This window comes from Canis lupus, chromosome 33 (assembly GCF_011100685.1).
Source record: "Canis lupus familiaris isolate Mischka breed German Shepherd chromosome 33, alternate assembly UU_Cfam_GSD_1.0, whole genome shotgun sequence".
Classification (NCBI taxonomy): domain Eukaryota; kingdom Metazoa; phylum Chordata; class Mammalia; order Carnivora; family Canidae; genus Canis; species Canis lupus.
In genome coordinates this window covers 28,599,231-28,614,331 of record NC_049254.1, presented here as the reverse complement: position 1 = coordinate 28,614,331, position 15,101 = coordinate 28,599,231, and the positions used below count along the sequence as shown (strand labels likewise).

General features: G+C 50.9%; 1 protein-coding gene across 1 annotated transcript in view; it reads left to right on the top strand.

The window, feature by feature from the left end:
• The first annotated feature begins 6,337 nt into the window (after positions 1-6,337).
• The window catches only part of ITGB5 (integrin subunit beta 5), a 115,679-nt gene continuing 106,915 nt past the window's right edge, over positions 6,338-15,101 (top strand). Inside the window, exon 1 of the mRNA XM_038583063.1 lies at positions 6,338-6,407. Coding sequence (XP_038438991.1) covers positions 6,338-6,407 — 70 coding nt within the window. The remainder of the gene's footprint in view (positions 6,408-15,101) is intronic.

Here is a 15,101-nt window from a genome sequence, read left to right as displayed (position 1 = left end):
GAGACACAGGCAGAGGGAGAAGCAGGCTCCTTGCAGGGAGCCTGACATGGGGCTGGATCCCAGCACCACTGGGATCATGATCCAAGCCAAAGGCAGATGCTAACTGACTGAGCCACCCAGGCGCCCCTAAAAAAAGTTTTCTAAAAAGAAAAGACACATGCCAAGATTAGTTGAAAAATATTAACAACTTTTACTGTAATTGTATTCATGGATATTATTTTAAAATGTTTTAGTTCACAAAAGCCAGAAAACACACATTCCCTCCGGAATACATAGTCTTAAAAGTCTTTTCAAAACTAGCCTTTGAAAAATTGCTCCCAGAAAGATATAATAATGAGTGTTTTCAGAATTGATAATTATATGAACAGAGAAGGTGAAAACTTACTAAGGGTGTGCTAGCTATTTTGTAAGTTTAATGCTTACATATGTTTCTTAGCTCCAGAGAAATACAACATTTCTAGGACTTACAGCTACATTTGTACATTAAGAGCAACAACATAAACCCCTTTCCTTATTACTGAAAATCTCTGTCAAGACCTGCTCTGTGTCCTGTCTCTCAGTGTGAAATTCTATCCACCTCAGGCTGGGTTGGCACAGGGATTATTCTCTCCTAACCAGGACCATGGTGTAAAGGAGGAGAAAAACCTATAAGGAACATTTTCCTATACAAAGAAATAGAATTTGGTATTTTTAATTTTTTAATTTTTTATTTTTTAAAGATTTATTTATTTATTTATTTATTTATTTATTTATTCATGATAGACATAGCGAGAGAGAGAGAGAGAGAGAGAGAGAGAGAGAGAGAGGCAGAGACACAGGCAGAGGGAGAAGCAGGCTCCATGCTGGGAGCCTGATGTGGGACTCAATCTCGGGACTCCAGGATCGCGCCCTGGGCCAAAGGCAGGCGCTAAACCACTGAGCCACCCAGGGATCCCCAGAACTTGGTATTTTTAAAATAGAAAGTAAGCATTAATATTAAAGAAAATTTTATGTATGTTTCATAACCCCATTAATTGCTGCAAAATAATTTTCTAATATTCTATCACTGGGGTCATTCATTTCTTGCTCTGTGACAAATCCTAGGCATGACTGCTAAAAGCAGAGTAAATTAAGTAAATTACCTAAACTGAGGCGAATACCGTAGGGCTGTCTCCCCCTTCCACCTTGAACTCCCCCCCCACCCCCGCATATTACATTACGACTACGTACTGGTAAAAGATTTTTGATCTGAATTATAAATTGAACTTCAGAATGTGACAACGCACTGTGGGAGGGAGTTAGCATGTAAATCTGAATTGTGAAACAGAAAGGTTTTAACTAGTCTGATTTTTAAGCGTTTAAAAAAATATGGCAAAATACACATTAAATAAAATTTACCATCTCAGCCATTTTAAAGTGTACCGTTCAGTGGCATTAAGTGCACTCACAATGTCGGCGACAATCACTGCAATCCATTCACTTCTAGAACTTTTCCATTGCCCCAAACTGGAAACCCTGTATCCATTAATTAATAACTCCGCATTCCCCCTTTCTCTCCAGGCCCTGGTAACCTCTATCACACTTCCTGATTCTTCGAATTAGTCTATTCTAGAGACCATAAATAAGTAGAGTTACATAATATTTGTCCTCTGCGTCTTATTTATTTCACTCAGCACGTTTTCAGCACCACTGGGATCATGTGTTGTGTGGTAGCCTGTGTCAGAATATCGTTCCTTTCTCAGGCTAAATAATGGCCCATTGTATGTAGATACTACATTTTGTTTTTCCATTCATCTGTTGATGGACATCCGAGTCCTTTCCACCTTTTGGCTTCTGTAAATAATGCTGCTTCAGACAAGGGTGTGCAGCTAGCCGAGTCCTTCTTTTTCAATTATTTTGGGTATATCCCCAGAACAGGAGTTGCTGGATCATAGGGTAATTCTACGTTTAACTTTTTGAGGAACTAACATTGTTTTTTTTTTTTTAAGACTGTTGTTTATTTTTTATTTTTTTATTTTTTATTTTTGTTTTTTAGTTTATTCCTAGATATTTTATTGTTTTTGGTGCAAATGTAAATGGGATTGTTTTAAGTACTTTACTGAATGTTTTTTCTTTTTTCTTTTTTTATAATAAATTTATTTTTTATTGGTGTTCAATTTGCCAACATACAGAATAACACCCAGTGCTCATCCCGTCAAGTGCCCTCCTCAGTGCCCATCACCCTTTAATCCCCAGCCCCCGCCCTCCTCCCCTTCCACCACCCCTAGTTTCCCAGAGTTAGAGAGAGAGAGAGAATCCTCAGGCTGACTCCTCGCTGACTGCAGAGCCCATCCCACAACCCATGAGATCATCACCTGAGCAGAAATCACTAGTTGGAGGCTTTACCAACTGAGCCACCCAGGTGCCCCCTGTTTTAAAACTAGGAAGAAACAGGGGTGCCTGTGTGGCTCAGTCCATTAAGCGGCAGACTCTTTCTTGATTTTGGCTCAGGTCCTAATCTCAGGGTCCTGGGATCACACCTATCCTTGGGCTCCAAGCTCTCGGCTCCTTGCTTCACAGGGAGTCGGCTTGAGGATTTTTCTCTCTCCCTCTCCTTCTCCCTTTGCCCCTTGCTCCCCACCCCTCCTTTATGCTTGCATGTGTACATGCACTGTCTCTCTCAAATAAATGAATAAATACACCTTTTTAAAGAGTAAATAAGGGCAGCCCCAGTGGCACAGGGGTTTAGCGCTGCCTTCAGCCCAGGGCGTGATCCTGGAGTCCCAGGATCGAGTCCCGTGTCAGGCACCCTGCGTGGAGCCTGCTTCTCCCCCTGCCTGTGTCTCTGCCTCTCTCTCTCTAAATAAATAAATAAATAAATAAATAAATAAATAAATAAATAAATAAATAAAATCTTTTTAAAAAAGAGTAAATAAAACTAATAAGAAACGGAAAATATCTCTGGGTTGTCCTTGTTCGAACTTTGAGAGTCAAACCCAATCCAACCAGCAGTCTCCTTCAAGCTCAGAAGCTCAGCAATGACCAGCAGGGGGATGTGCCCAGGGCAGCTACAAGGGAAGCTGTTCAGGGAGCTGTGGGAAATGCTGTCTGTCTCCCTTCATGAAGGGGTGCATCAGTGCACCCTGACTTTGCCGACTGGAGGAAGTCAAAGCATTCGAGAGGCACTTCTACCCTCCAGCTTCATAAAAAGAATAAAGAGTTCTAGAACAGGATAAAAGCCACAAACCCAGAAACCAAAAGCTTCGGAGGGATTAGAAAAGGCATTTTCAAAGTAGTTCTAAGATAATGGAGCACGGAAGAAGGTTGTCATCATTTGGGATTCAGTGGCTAACGGCAGGTCTGGGCAGGTTGGGAACCACCAGGTGGGACAGGATGGGAACGGATTTGACTGCAGCGCTTTCCAAGTGCAGTCTAAGTAAATAGGGGCCTGTAACTCCCGGTTTCCCTGTCTTTCCAGCCCCTGGTAACCTCTATTGCACTTTCTGACCCTATGAATCTGCCTGTTTTAGGTATATCATATCGGCAGGATCATACAACACTTACCTGTTTGTATCTTGTTGATTGCACTTAAGCGAATAAGGGTCCGACCTGTGCATCACCGTATTGGGGGTGGGGAAGGTGATGCACAGAAGACCGGACATCAAAAGGCCTAAACTTGGAGGATGCCAGATAAATGCAAATTAGCATGCTTATCGATGCCATTTACTCAGTTGTTGAGACTTAGTTAAGTCCTTCTATCTAATCTATCCTTCCATCTCAGCCAGACAAATCTTCTAAAATCACCACTCGGCACATCCCAGTTCAACCTCTCTGGCTTCCCATTATTTATGATCATTGCCTCCCAAGGCTGGATAGGAGTTGCTCCCAAGGCCACTCTCCTGAGGGACAGAGAGACTTAAGATAGACCCAGGGAAGCCTCTGCAGCACCAATTCTCTGGCAAGTATTTGGGGATAAGCATGACTGACTGTTATCCCAGAACAAACACAAGGATGGGATTTTAGTGCAATGTTTGCCTGCGGTTTATGGACGAAATGCTGGCCCTCAGTGGAATTTGGAGCTCTGCCCCCAGGCACCGTATACTACGAGAATAAGTTTACTTCCTCAGGCATCAGGGCACCACCTTGGCAGAGTTGGGAGGGGAGGGGGGGTACAAACGAAGATTAAATTCCAAACTCCTTAATCTGGGCAATCAGAACTATCTCCACCTGGCCCTTCAGAACTATCACTTTCCTCTTTACTCTTTAACTGCTTTCTGTTTTTATTTTTATTTTTTTTTAATTGTACTTTTATTTATTCGAGAGAGACTTGACAGCAAGAGAGAGCACGAGCAGGGGGAGGGACAGAAGAGAGGGAGAAGCAGACTTATGGTCGAGTGGGGAGCCCACACGGCGTTGGATCCCAGGACTCTGGGATCATGACCTGAGCCAAAGGCAGACACTTAACTGACTGAGCCCCCCAGGAGCCCCCTGCTTCTATTTTTAATAAAGGCATTCTGAACCTTTGGACAGGCAGCCCAGCTCTGTCATTTCTTCCAGCAATTTCTCACCTCTGCGCCTCACTTTTCTCGTCTGCATAACAGTGAAGGTGTGGGGAGGATTATGTGAGTTAACATGGCAATTCAGTGGTGTGCCTGGCTAGCCGGTTCCCGGCCGTGGTGGGCATCCCTGTCACTACTGCCCCGGGCAGGAAGGCCACCTCTTCTCCTCCTCCTGCCTGTAAACCATTCCAGTCCTTTAATTAAAGATTTTATTTATTTATTCATGAGAGACGCAGAGAGAGAGAGAGAGGGGGGTAGAGACACAGGCAGAGGGAGAAGCAGGCTCCATGCAGGGAGCCCCATGCGGGACTCGATCCCAGGATCCCAGGGTCGGGGGGCGTCAGGACCTGAGCCGAAGGCAGACGCTCCACCGCTGAGCCCCCCAGGTGCCCCTAAACCCTTCCAGTCGTAATGCACTCATTCTGTCCCAGTCCAGCCCACCTGTTCCTTCGCAGGCTGTCGGGGGGGCTGGAGGGGGGCAAGCTCCTCACCCTCACTCACCTCCCAGCGGCAGTTTCAGCACCAGCTCCTGCGTAAAGGACAAGGTGACAGCGGAGCATCAGTTTTAACAGTTTAGCTGCACGGAAACCGCCCCTGGGTCGGGGTAAGGGAAAGGGGAGGAGATGGCAGCTGGTCCAGCCTCGAATCCTGGGAGAGGGCAAGGCGTTAACCGGTAAAGGGGGCCTTAAGGGGCGCCCCTCGCCCCGCACGCCTCCCCCCCTCCCCGACCCAGCGCATCTGCTCGCCTGGCTCCTGCAGGCGCCCGGGTCGCGGCTCCAGCGAGCGCTCCCGCCGCGCTGCGACTTTGGGGGGCCCGGACGGCGAGGTCCTGCGGGCGTCAGGAGGTCCCGAGGTCCAGCAACCCAGGGGCGTGGGGGGGGGCGCCCCAGGGTTGTGAGGGGGGAGCCCCAGGGTCGTGAGGGGGGAGCCCCAGGGTCGTGGATGGGGGGGCGCCCCAGGGTCGTGGGGGGGCGCCCCAGGGTCGTGAGGGGGGAGCCCCAGGGTCGTGGGGGGGCACTCCAGGGTTGTGAGGGGGGAGCCCCAGGGTCGTGGCTGGGGGCGCCCCAGGGTCGTGGGTGGGCGCCCCAGGGTCGTGAGGGGGGAGCCCCAGGGTCGTGGATGGGGGGGCGCCCCAAGGTCGTGGGGGGGCGCCCCAGGGTCGTGGGGGGGCACTCCAGGGTTGTGAGGGGGGAGCCCCAGGGTCGTGGCTGGGAGCGCCCCAGGGTCGTGGATGGGGGACACCCCAGGGTCGTGGGGGGGCACCCCAGGGTTGTGAGGGGGGAGCCCCAGGGTCGTGGCTGGGGGCGCCCCAGGGTCGTGGATGGGGGACACCCCAGGGTCGTGGGGGGGCGCCCCAGGGTCGTGAGGGGGGCGCCCAGGGTCGTGGGTGGGCGCCCCAGGGTCGTGTGGGGAGCGCCCCGCAAGCGCGCGCGGCAGGGCGACCTCACCTGGGCGCCCCGGGCTCCGCGTCCCGGGCGGGTCCCCGCGCGGGGGGCGGAGCTGTCCCGGCCCGGCCCGCCCCGCCCTGACCCAGTGGCCGCCGCGCGGGGCGGGGCGGGGGGCGGGGAGCGGGGAGCGGGGGCCGAGCCGGGCGCGCGGCGGGGAGGAAGGGGAGGAAGGGGAGGGGAGGGGAGGGGCGCAGGCGGCGGCGGGCAGAGCGCGGCGGCGCGTCCCGGAGCCCGAGCGCCGAGCCCGCCCCGCGCAGCCGCGACCCCCCGGGGCAGCCCGGGCCCGGCCGCCGGCGGGCGCTGAGAGCGGGGCATGCGGCCCCCGGGCCCCCGCCGAGCCCGCCCGCGCCGCCGCTGAGCCCGGGCCCCGCCATGCCGCCGGCCCCCGCGCCCCTGTGCGCCTGCCTGCTCGGGCTCTGCGCGCTGCTGCCCGGCGCCCCAGGTGAGCCCGCGGCGCGCACGGGCCGGGGGGCGCCCGGGGGTGGGGGCCGGGGGGCTCGCGGGTCCTCCTGCGCAGGCACCCGGCGCCGGGGAGGGCGCGCAGCCGGGGCACAAAGCGCCCCTTGTGGCCGGCGGGGGCGGGGGCGCGGGCGGGGGCTGGTCCCTCGGCGCTGCGGGGCCCCGGGCTCCGGCCGCCTCCCTTAAAAGTTGGGATCCCGCCCCCCCCGGAACTTCCACCGCACACCCCGAGGGCGGCCGGCGCCCCAACCGCAGCAGCCCCCCGGGCCCCCCCATCGGATCCCTCCCGCCGGGCTTCATCCCGAGGTTTGCGGAGCTCGCCCCGGACTTCTCCGGACTCCGGAGGACTGCGGGCGGGGGCGGGGGCGGGGGCGGGGATGTGCCGCGGCTCTGCTGCGCCGCTGCCGGGGGCTGTGCCGGGAGCCCCCAGTGACCGCTTTAAGTTTTCGGAGGCGAGACCCGGCTGCTTGGGGCAGCCCGGAGGCCCCAGGGGAAGGATGCTCCGGTGGCGCCGGGCTGCCAGGCGGAGAAGCCGCCCCAGGCCCTCCAAAAAAAAGCAGGAAGCTCCGATCTTTCCCCTCTTCCCCGAGGAAGTCCTTGTGCGCTGCGGTGCAACATTGGTGCTCCATCGGTGCAACATTGGTGCTCCATCGGTGCAACATTGTTGCAACACTGGTGCTCCATGGGCGCAACATGGATGCTCCATCGGTGCAACATTGGTGCTCCATGGGTGCAACATTGGTGCAACACTGGTGCAACATTCGTGCAACATTGGTGCTCCATCGGTGCAACATTGCCCCGCCGGCTTGCTAGCCGGAGATGCCCTGCATTGCTCTTGCAGGCCAGGCGGCCGGATGCGGGACTGTACCCCTGTGGTGCCCCATTTACACGAAGGCACTGAAGGTTCACCTCGGAGAGGAGGGTTCTGGGCAAACAAAACCTCCTTTAGGCCCGAATTCAGACTCAATACTACAGCAAGACTTCTTTAACGGAAAAATAATCACTCTAGAGCTTGGAGTAGATCAGTGGTTTCCAAACACCCATCTGGCAACCAGCAGCGCCCTCGGTGATGTTTTCCTGCGTCCTGGGTGGGGGGGGGGACAGGGAATGCAACAGGGAAGATGAAACTTGTAGTCACACATAGGAGTTTATCTTTGCCAGTGGTCCCCTGCCTCACAAGGACTGTCCTTTAATTTGAAATGATGTCTTTATTTTTGGTGGGAAAACTTTTTAATAACTTAGAGTGGTGAGAGAGGATAGTTTTTCTTTTTTGGGGGGGCAAAATTTTAAAAATCTGACAGTCCTGTGTCCATTTCCCCCTCCTCTTTTTCTGTTTGTTGGTCTTGTTCTATTCTTAATGTTCTGTGAGATCCCAGGGTTTGGGAACTGCTAAAGGGAAGGATTTCTAAGTTCCCCTTACAGCTTGGCATTCTCTGATCCTGATAAAAACTACAGTGTTTTTCCACTTGGGAGGAATTCTTTTAATACATTGCTTTACATTTGCGAAGCAGTTTCTGTTTTTCACGGCTCGCACGCATCTTCACAGCGATCTCCACCTTTCAGATGGGCCACAGACGCCGGAGTGACTTGCCCACTCTCCTCGTCCGCGGATCATGGGGCTTTTCAGGCCTGGGCCCTTTGTCCCACACGATGTGGCTTAGCTAGAAAGAGAAGCGTCGAGCCGCGGTGGTTTATTTCTAAGCCCTGCGAGGTTTCCTCTTCTTCGCCGTTGCCCTCTTAGAGCGCAGCCAGCCCGCGGGCCAGCAGAGCCTGGTGGAGCAAGGCCGTCGCTGGCTTCCAGACCTGTCATCGCCCTCTTAGCCCTGGAGCTTCTCACGGTTAGCAGGGGCTGCCTCAGATCTGCGTGATTTCTCCTAGTGCCCCAATGTTGGGGAGCCAGCTTCAAACAGTTTGAAATAGTGTTTCTTTCTCCTCGCTTCCCTTTCCTTCTCTTTCTCTTGAAGTATGGCAGGTACTTTTTCCCAGAGCTTGTTTCCTGTCCTGCTCCTAGGAACGTGATTGGAAAGAAAAGCCTTCGTTGCCCAATGAAAGAAAGAGGTGACCTGCAGGGCCGTGCCTGCCTGGGTGTCCCAAGGCCAGTGGCCAAGTTGCCCATCTGTTGCTTTCACTAGACTTCCCTCCCTAGGCTTAATCCAACAGGAAACAGACTTTTAATTTGAGAGGGCTCATTGCAAACAAGCCCCTGGCTGGCTGACAGCCCGCCCTGTCCCACTGTTATCTTCTGCTCTCCTTATACCGCGGCCAAGAGCCTGCAGACAGGACTTTAGGACATGGTCTTCCCACCGAACCAGGGAAGGGTTTCTCTGGGGTGAGGCCTTTGCTCCTCATGAAGGAAGGGGCGGAGCGTGATATTGATCCTGCTGCAGGGCTGGAGTCATGTTTGCTATCATAGTTTATTAAAAAAACAACAAATGTTCTTTCAGGAAATGCCCGGTAAATTAGAATGCTCTAAATGCCAAAGGAGCCCTTTGTCCTGTTCAGCGGGCTCCTGTGGGCGGCACTGTCCCATCCCCTACGTCACAGGTCCTATGGCCTGGGAGGGGGCCTGCTGGAATTTGGCCTCGGCTTTGCAGCTCTTTTCAGGTACCCAGGCCTAGGTTTAGTAATAACAGGGCCGCGGGATGCCAACAGTGGGCTTGGTTTGGAGACTGCTCTTTACCCTAGGTATTTACATTTTAGCTCCACCATCCTGGAATTAGGGGGGCTTTTTATAAGGGGGATTGAGGCAGAAGAGGGCAGGGTCTAATTAGCTCTAATTAGTATTCTCCTCCTGCTTGTTCTCCATGCCTATTTAGCCTCTGAGGCAACGGAGAATTAAAATATCTAAGTAGTTGGCGAGAGGCTTTTTGTGCCTGCCTGCCCTGGTGACTAGTTTCTCTTCCCCAGCCGGCTCCTGGAAGTATTCTGAAAAGTTCTAACGATATCAGTGATGTGGAGCAGTTTTGCACTGCTTAAATAATAGTGTCCTTTTCATGTGGCGGCGTGCAGCTGGGTTAAGGGGGGTGTGTGTGTCTCTTTTCACAGGTATTTTCTGTTGGCTCCGGGGCAGGCTTCGGAAAGCCCAGAGCTATAGTTTGTTTGCTTTCTTTCCAGTTGGAATGGGATTAATGGGCTTCGTAAATATAAAGGAACACTTTCTTTATAGGCATCCGTTTGTTTCTGAGGCTGCTTCTTGCTTCTGTTGAATGCGGGGTTTGATTCCTGGGCCACCTGGTGAAAAGTTTGCTCCTAGGCAGGCCTCGACACATCCCCTACTGGGGATGCTTGGAGGGGGAGGTAGTGTGGTCGGCACTCCCTACCAGGGTCCCTCCCCTGCCCGCCCCCACCAACTCCCCCACCAACGCCAACACCACCCAACACCACCGCTGCCACCGCAGTTCATAGGAGATGGTTGCTTGCCCCTTGTAGAGCTGGGGCCTGCTCCTGCACTCGTCCCCTTTACCTGTTTCACGCTCCCACTCAGAGTGATTCTGTTAAAACTCAAATCAGATCATGCGATCTGCTTAAAACCCTCCAGTGGGGCAGCCCGGGTGGCTCAGCGGTTTAGCGCCGCCTTCAGCTCCAGGGTATGATCCTGGAGACCCGGGATCGGGATCGAGTCCCATGTTGGGTTCTGCTTCTCCCTCTGCCTGTGTCTCTCATGAATAAATAAATAAGATCCTTAAAAAAAAAAAAAACTTTCTAAAAATGTAGTTTTAGATTTACAGAAAAATTGAGAGGATAGTAGAGAGAGTTCCTATATACCCACACTCAGTTGTGCCTATTATTAACATTTTACCTCACTATGGTACATTTTTTACAATTAATGAACGACACTAATATGTTATTACTAAAGTTCATACTTCATTTATTTATTTTCATACTTTATTAAAAAAAATTTTTTTAAGTAGTAGGGCCTTTTTAAAAGCCCAACAGGAGCCTTGAACTCATGACCCTGAGTCCCATATTCTACTGACTGAGCCAGCCAGGTGCCCCTGAAGTTCATACCTTAGTCAGGTTTCTTTAGTTTTTACCCAATGTCGCTTTTCTGTTCTAGAATCCATTCAGGATGTCCCATAAATTGAGTTGCCACATCTCCTTAGGGTCCTCTTGGCTGTGACGATTTTTCAGTGTTTCCTTGTTTTTGATGACCTTGATGGTTTTGTGGACATATTTTGTAGATTGTCCCTTTGATGGGATTTGTCTGATGGAATTTTGGGTTTTTGGAGGAGGCCATAGAGGTAATCGGTTGCCTTTTAAAAAATTATTTTTTTGAGGGCAGCCCGGGTGGCTCAGTGCTTGAGCATCTCCCTTCAGCCCAGGGCCTGATCCTGGAGACCCAGGACCGAGTCCCGCATCGGGCTCCCTGCATGGGGCCTGCTTCTCCCTCTGCCTGTGTCTCTGCCTCTCTCTCTCTCTCTGTGTCTCTCATGAATAAATAAATAAAATCTTTAAAAAACAATAAAATAAATTATTTTTTGAACAGGTAATATAGTCACATGATTTTTTTTATGGTATAACAATTGTACAGTGAGAAATCTGTTTTCCATTCTTCTTGCCCATCAGTCTAGCATATTGCCTTGACCCCTTTCCGGCAGAGATTATCCCTGTTAGGTTTCTTTATGTATCTAGAGTGTTTTCTATACGTATGTTATAAATATTCCTGCCCTGTCTTTATTGAAAGATAGTACTAGACCCACTGTTGTACATCTTGCCTTTTATTTTTAACTTCGTGATATATCAAGGTAAGGCTCACATCAGGGAGCACGCACATTCTTTTTCAAAGCTGCACATCTTATGCAATTATATGAATTGGTGTTTCAAAGCACAAGTCCTGTCTGTCAAGCTGGATGTTTTGCAGATGTGTGATGTTCAGAAAGGCAGTCTTAGATGGGAACTCAGACTGAGATAGAGCCTTCCCAGGGCATATTTACAGCTTGTGGTGACATCTTTGGATCAATGACGATCTAGTTGCTAGATTCGGACCCAGAAACATTTTGTCCGTTGTGTGAGAAGTTTTGGGGGGCGTGGCTCGGGGTGTGCGGAGAGGCACTCCAGCGGCTTTGCCTCTTGAAAAAAACCAAACAAACAATAATGAAATGTTTTTATTTTCTGTTGTCCTGGCATCGGTGACTAAAATGTAATTTAGGATCATGAGTAGCCCACTTCCCGCTTGGATCATGAAGGTGCCACACAGGAACTGTTCTGAATATCGTGATCTGTTCTCGTTTGTGTGTTTTCTAGGTGAACACACACCCTAAATACTCATGATGCTTTTCCCACTATCCCAGCTGAGTGGTGTCCTGTCCCCTCTCCCCCTCTGCCGGTACTGGGTCACTCCAGCTTGGTACTCGTTTCTGTTATCCCATGGAATGTTTGGGATCAGGAAATTCTACTTGCTGGATATGTGCTTTAGAAGATGTCGTCTGACTTTGGCCATTTGGGGTGGAAAGAGATAGGGAGAAGCTGCATGGAGGGAGGCTGGCAGGAGGCCACTGCAAAAATCTAGACTAAGTGCAGAGGCCTGGCTTGGGCATCGTGGGGCAGGAGGGGGCAGGCAGGAAGGGTTGGATTAGGAGAAACATTTCATACATCTTGAAGGAATGATCGGCCGGACATGGTGGCTGCCTGGATATGATTGATGAAAGAGAGGGGTGAGTCAATGAGTCTCGGAAGGAGAGCATATTTTTAGATTATGGTTTGCAGTAAACCCTGGCTTCAGAGATATTAAGGGCCTGCAGGCAGTTGCAGTTGAGCTGGAAATAGTCACAGCGCAAACCAAGAAAAGATGTGGCCATCGCCTGGGCCACTAGTGCCTCTTTCCGTGACCTAGACACAACATGCTGACATTTGTGAACTCTAGCTGTTTAGCTTTTTATTCATTGCTTCCGTCCTTTCAAAATGCTGTTAGTGCAGAGTGACTCATCCAGCCAAATCCAGACTCTGCAATATTAATAGGTGGGGAAAGGAGAGATGCCAAAGGGAGGAACTCTAGCGCTATGACATGTATTAGCACCCAACCTGTGCTTCTGGGTCTGGGAGTACTTGTCTGCTACCTGCTGCCTGGCACCCTGAGCTCCCCGGGAGCAAGGCCTGGCTCCTCCATCTCTGTATTCCTAGCGTCCCCTAGTCCAGAGCTTGGCATTTAGTACATGCTTAGTGCAGGTTTTCTTGAATGTGAATCCGTCCCAGTAGCAGCCTAATCTTAGAGGAATCATTTTGAGTGCAATAAAACTACTATTGCATGTGAGTATGTGCTAGTAATAGAAGCAATTAGTAAAGCAGGACAGTAAATATTTTACAGTTGTTCAGTATGTTTTCATCCCAGATGTCTGCCACTTCCTTGGAGCCTCTTTGGTATCACATCCAAGATCTTTTGAGGCTGGTGGAGCAGGAGGCCAGAGCCCAGTCTGTCCGGGCCAGAGCTGGTGACCCCTTACTGCCCTGAGCTCAAGAGCCGTGACCCAAATTCCTAGAGCTCACGGATGAGGCCGTGGCAATTAGAAAGTGGTCTTTGTGAATTTATGTCGGTCGAAACAGAGACATCAATGAAACATCTGACCTCAAATTCCTCTCTGATTGAGGGCCTGTTATCAAGAGGACCCCGGAGCTCACTGGTCACCCCCCCCACCCCACCCCGAGTCTGGGATGGCTTAGCAATTGCCAGGCATCCCCCATATGGTCACTTGCTACACAAGCGCCCCCGTTCTGACCTCGTTCTTGTAGATGGGGCTTGTTTCAAGGCACTTACTCTCGTTTTCTCATGTTTTCATCTCTAAAATGAGCTGGCTTGATTAGCTCACTTGAAGACATTTCTAGCTCTGAGGATCTGCAGTTCCAGTATTTTGTGGAAAGGGTTTTATTCATCAAAGGAGGTGTTATGCCACAAGGGCCTGAGTTTGTATTTGGTGAAGAGCGCAGGGGAAAGTCGCTTTTGTTTCCCGTGTGATCCTCTTCACCCCACCTTTGGGTTTCCGACACATAAGGAGCTTTGGGCACAGAGTAGAACTGGCATTTTGAAACTCTTTCGGCACACATTTTTTTTTTTTAAGATTTTATTTTTTTATTCATGAGAGGCACACACAGAGAGAGAGAGAGAGAGAGGCAGAGACACAGGCAGAGGGAGAAGCAGGCTCCATGCAGGGAGCCCAACGCGGGACTCCATCCCGGGACCCTGGGATCACGCCCTGAGCCAAAGGTGCTAAACTGCTGAGCCACCCGGGCTGCCCCCATTATTATTATTATTTTTAACGCTTAAGTGCCTATTTAAAAGTCATCAAGCGAGTGGATTCACTTTAAAATGAGGAAGGAGCTTGTCACTGTGAGCAGGAGCCAGGTAGGCCCTAAGTCCTGGTTGTGCATGGTGGTTGGTCCCAGCTTGTTTCTCCAGAGAAGTGTGTCCCGGGTCCAGGACTTGCATCCAGGAGGTCCTGGCACAGGCCTGGCGGTGAGATTGGGGTCCCGCAGCTCTGTGGTGCGTTAGGGTTCTAACAAGGTGGCCGATGGGGCCCTGGGGGCCCAGAATTCAAGGTTGGGGTCTCTGCCTGGGGGAAAGCCTGACTGTACCCCCTCCGGGCCTCCCAAGCCAGCCCACCTCCCTTCCCAGCATGGCATCTCTGGTCCTGCCAGTCTCTCCTCCCTCCTATCCCGCAGGCCATTCTTATTCCAAGTGGTATTTGTTCCCTCTGGGGTTCCTCAGGATGGCACAGGATGGCTCCCCATGTCACTCGATTTCTGTTTTTACTGCTAGTGACAAGGGAGAAGCAGGGAGTTAAAATTAGCAAATTTAGGAAATGCTGCAGTTTTGAGATGTCTTAACAATAATCGTTTTGAATGATGTTTTGTGGAGTTCACTCCGTTGTCTCCTCCACTCTTCCTTTTAATCTTTTTGGCTCATTTCCCCCCTTACGCTTCGAGCCCTTCTTTGTAGGGCTGATGGCCCTGCGTTTCTTTTTTCCATCAATTCAGTGGGTCTCTCTCCTCTTGACACTCAAGGCAATGACTGGAAGAGATAAGTGGGTCCACTAGTGATATGGGGGCTGAATAGAGCCATTTTCTTTCAGAGAAAAACCAAATTGCTCTTGATCAAAAGAAATGTATCCTTGAGGAGGAAGGGAAAAAAGGGACCGTAAGTCTCACCAAGGACACCTGCGCTGCTGGCAAGGTTGTGGGGGGTGGGAGTGGGGTGGGGTGGGGTGGGGAGTTGAGGGGGGTAGTGGCTTTAGCTTCACCACCACAGTTCAGATTTATGGAAGAGAAGGGATTGGCCTTGCTTCGAAATAACCAACCTTCACAATGATAAAGGAATTCTCTTCTAATCTTAGTTTCTGTTGTTTTTACCAGGGGTGGGTTTTGAATTTGATCAGGTGCCTCTTCATTTGCCCAGGGAGGTGATGATACGGTTTTTCTTGTTTGACCTACTAACAGGTATACGGAATTACTGGATTTTCTTTATCTTAACCCAACATTGATTTCCTTGGTTACATTCTTCTTCAAAGGTTCTTCTGGCTTCTTTTGGTGCACTGGGATTTGGTATGATAGTACTTGATTTAGGACTTTTCTTATGCCTGAAGGAGAGCGGTCTGTTCTCTCTTTCTTTCTTCTTCGTACTATTTCTTTTGGTCATTTTGGGTGGACTAAGTGTAATGATGCCTTCGGTAAGGGAGGACCTACTGTG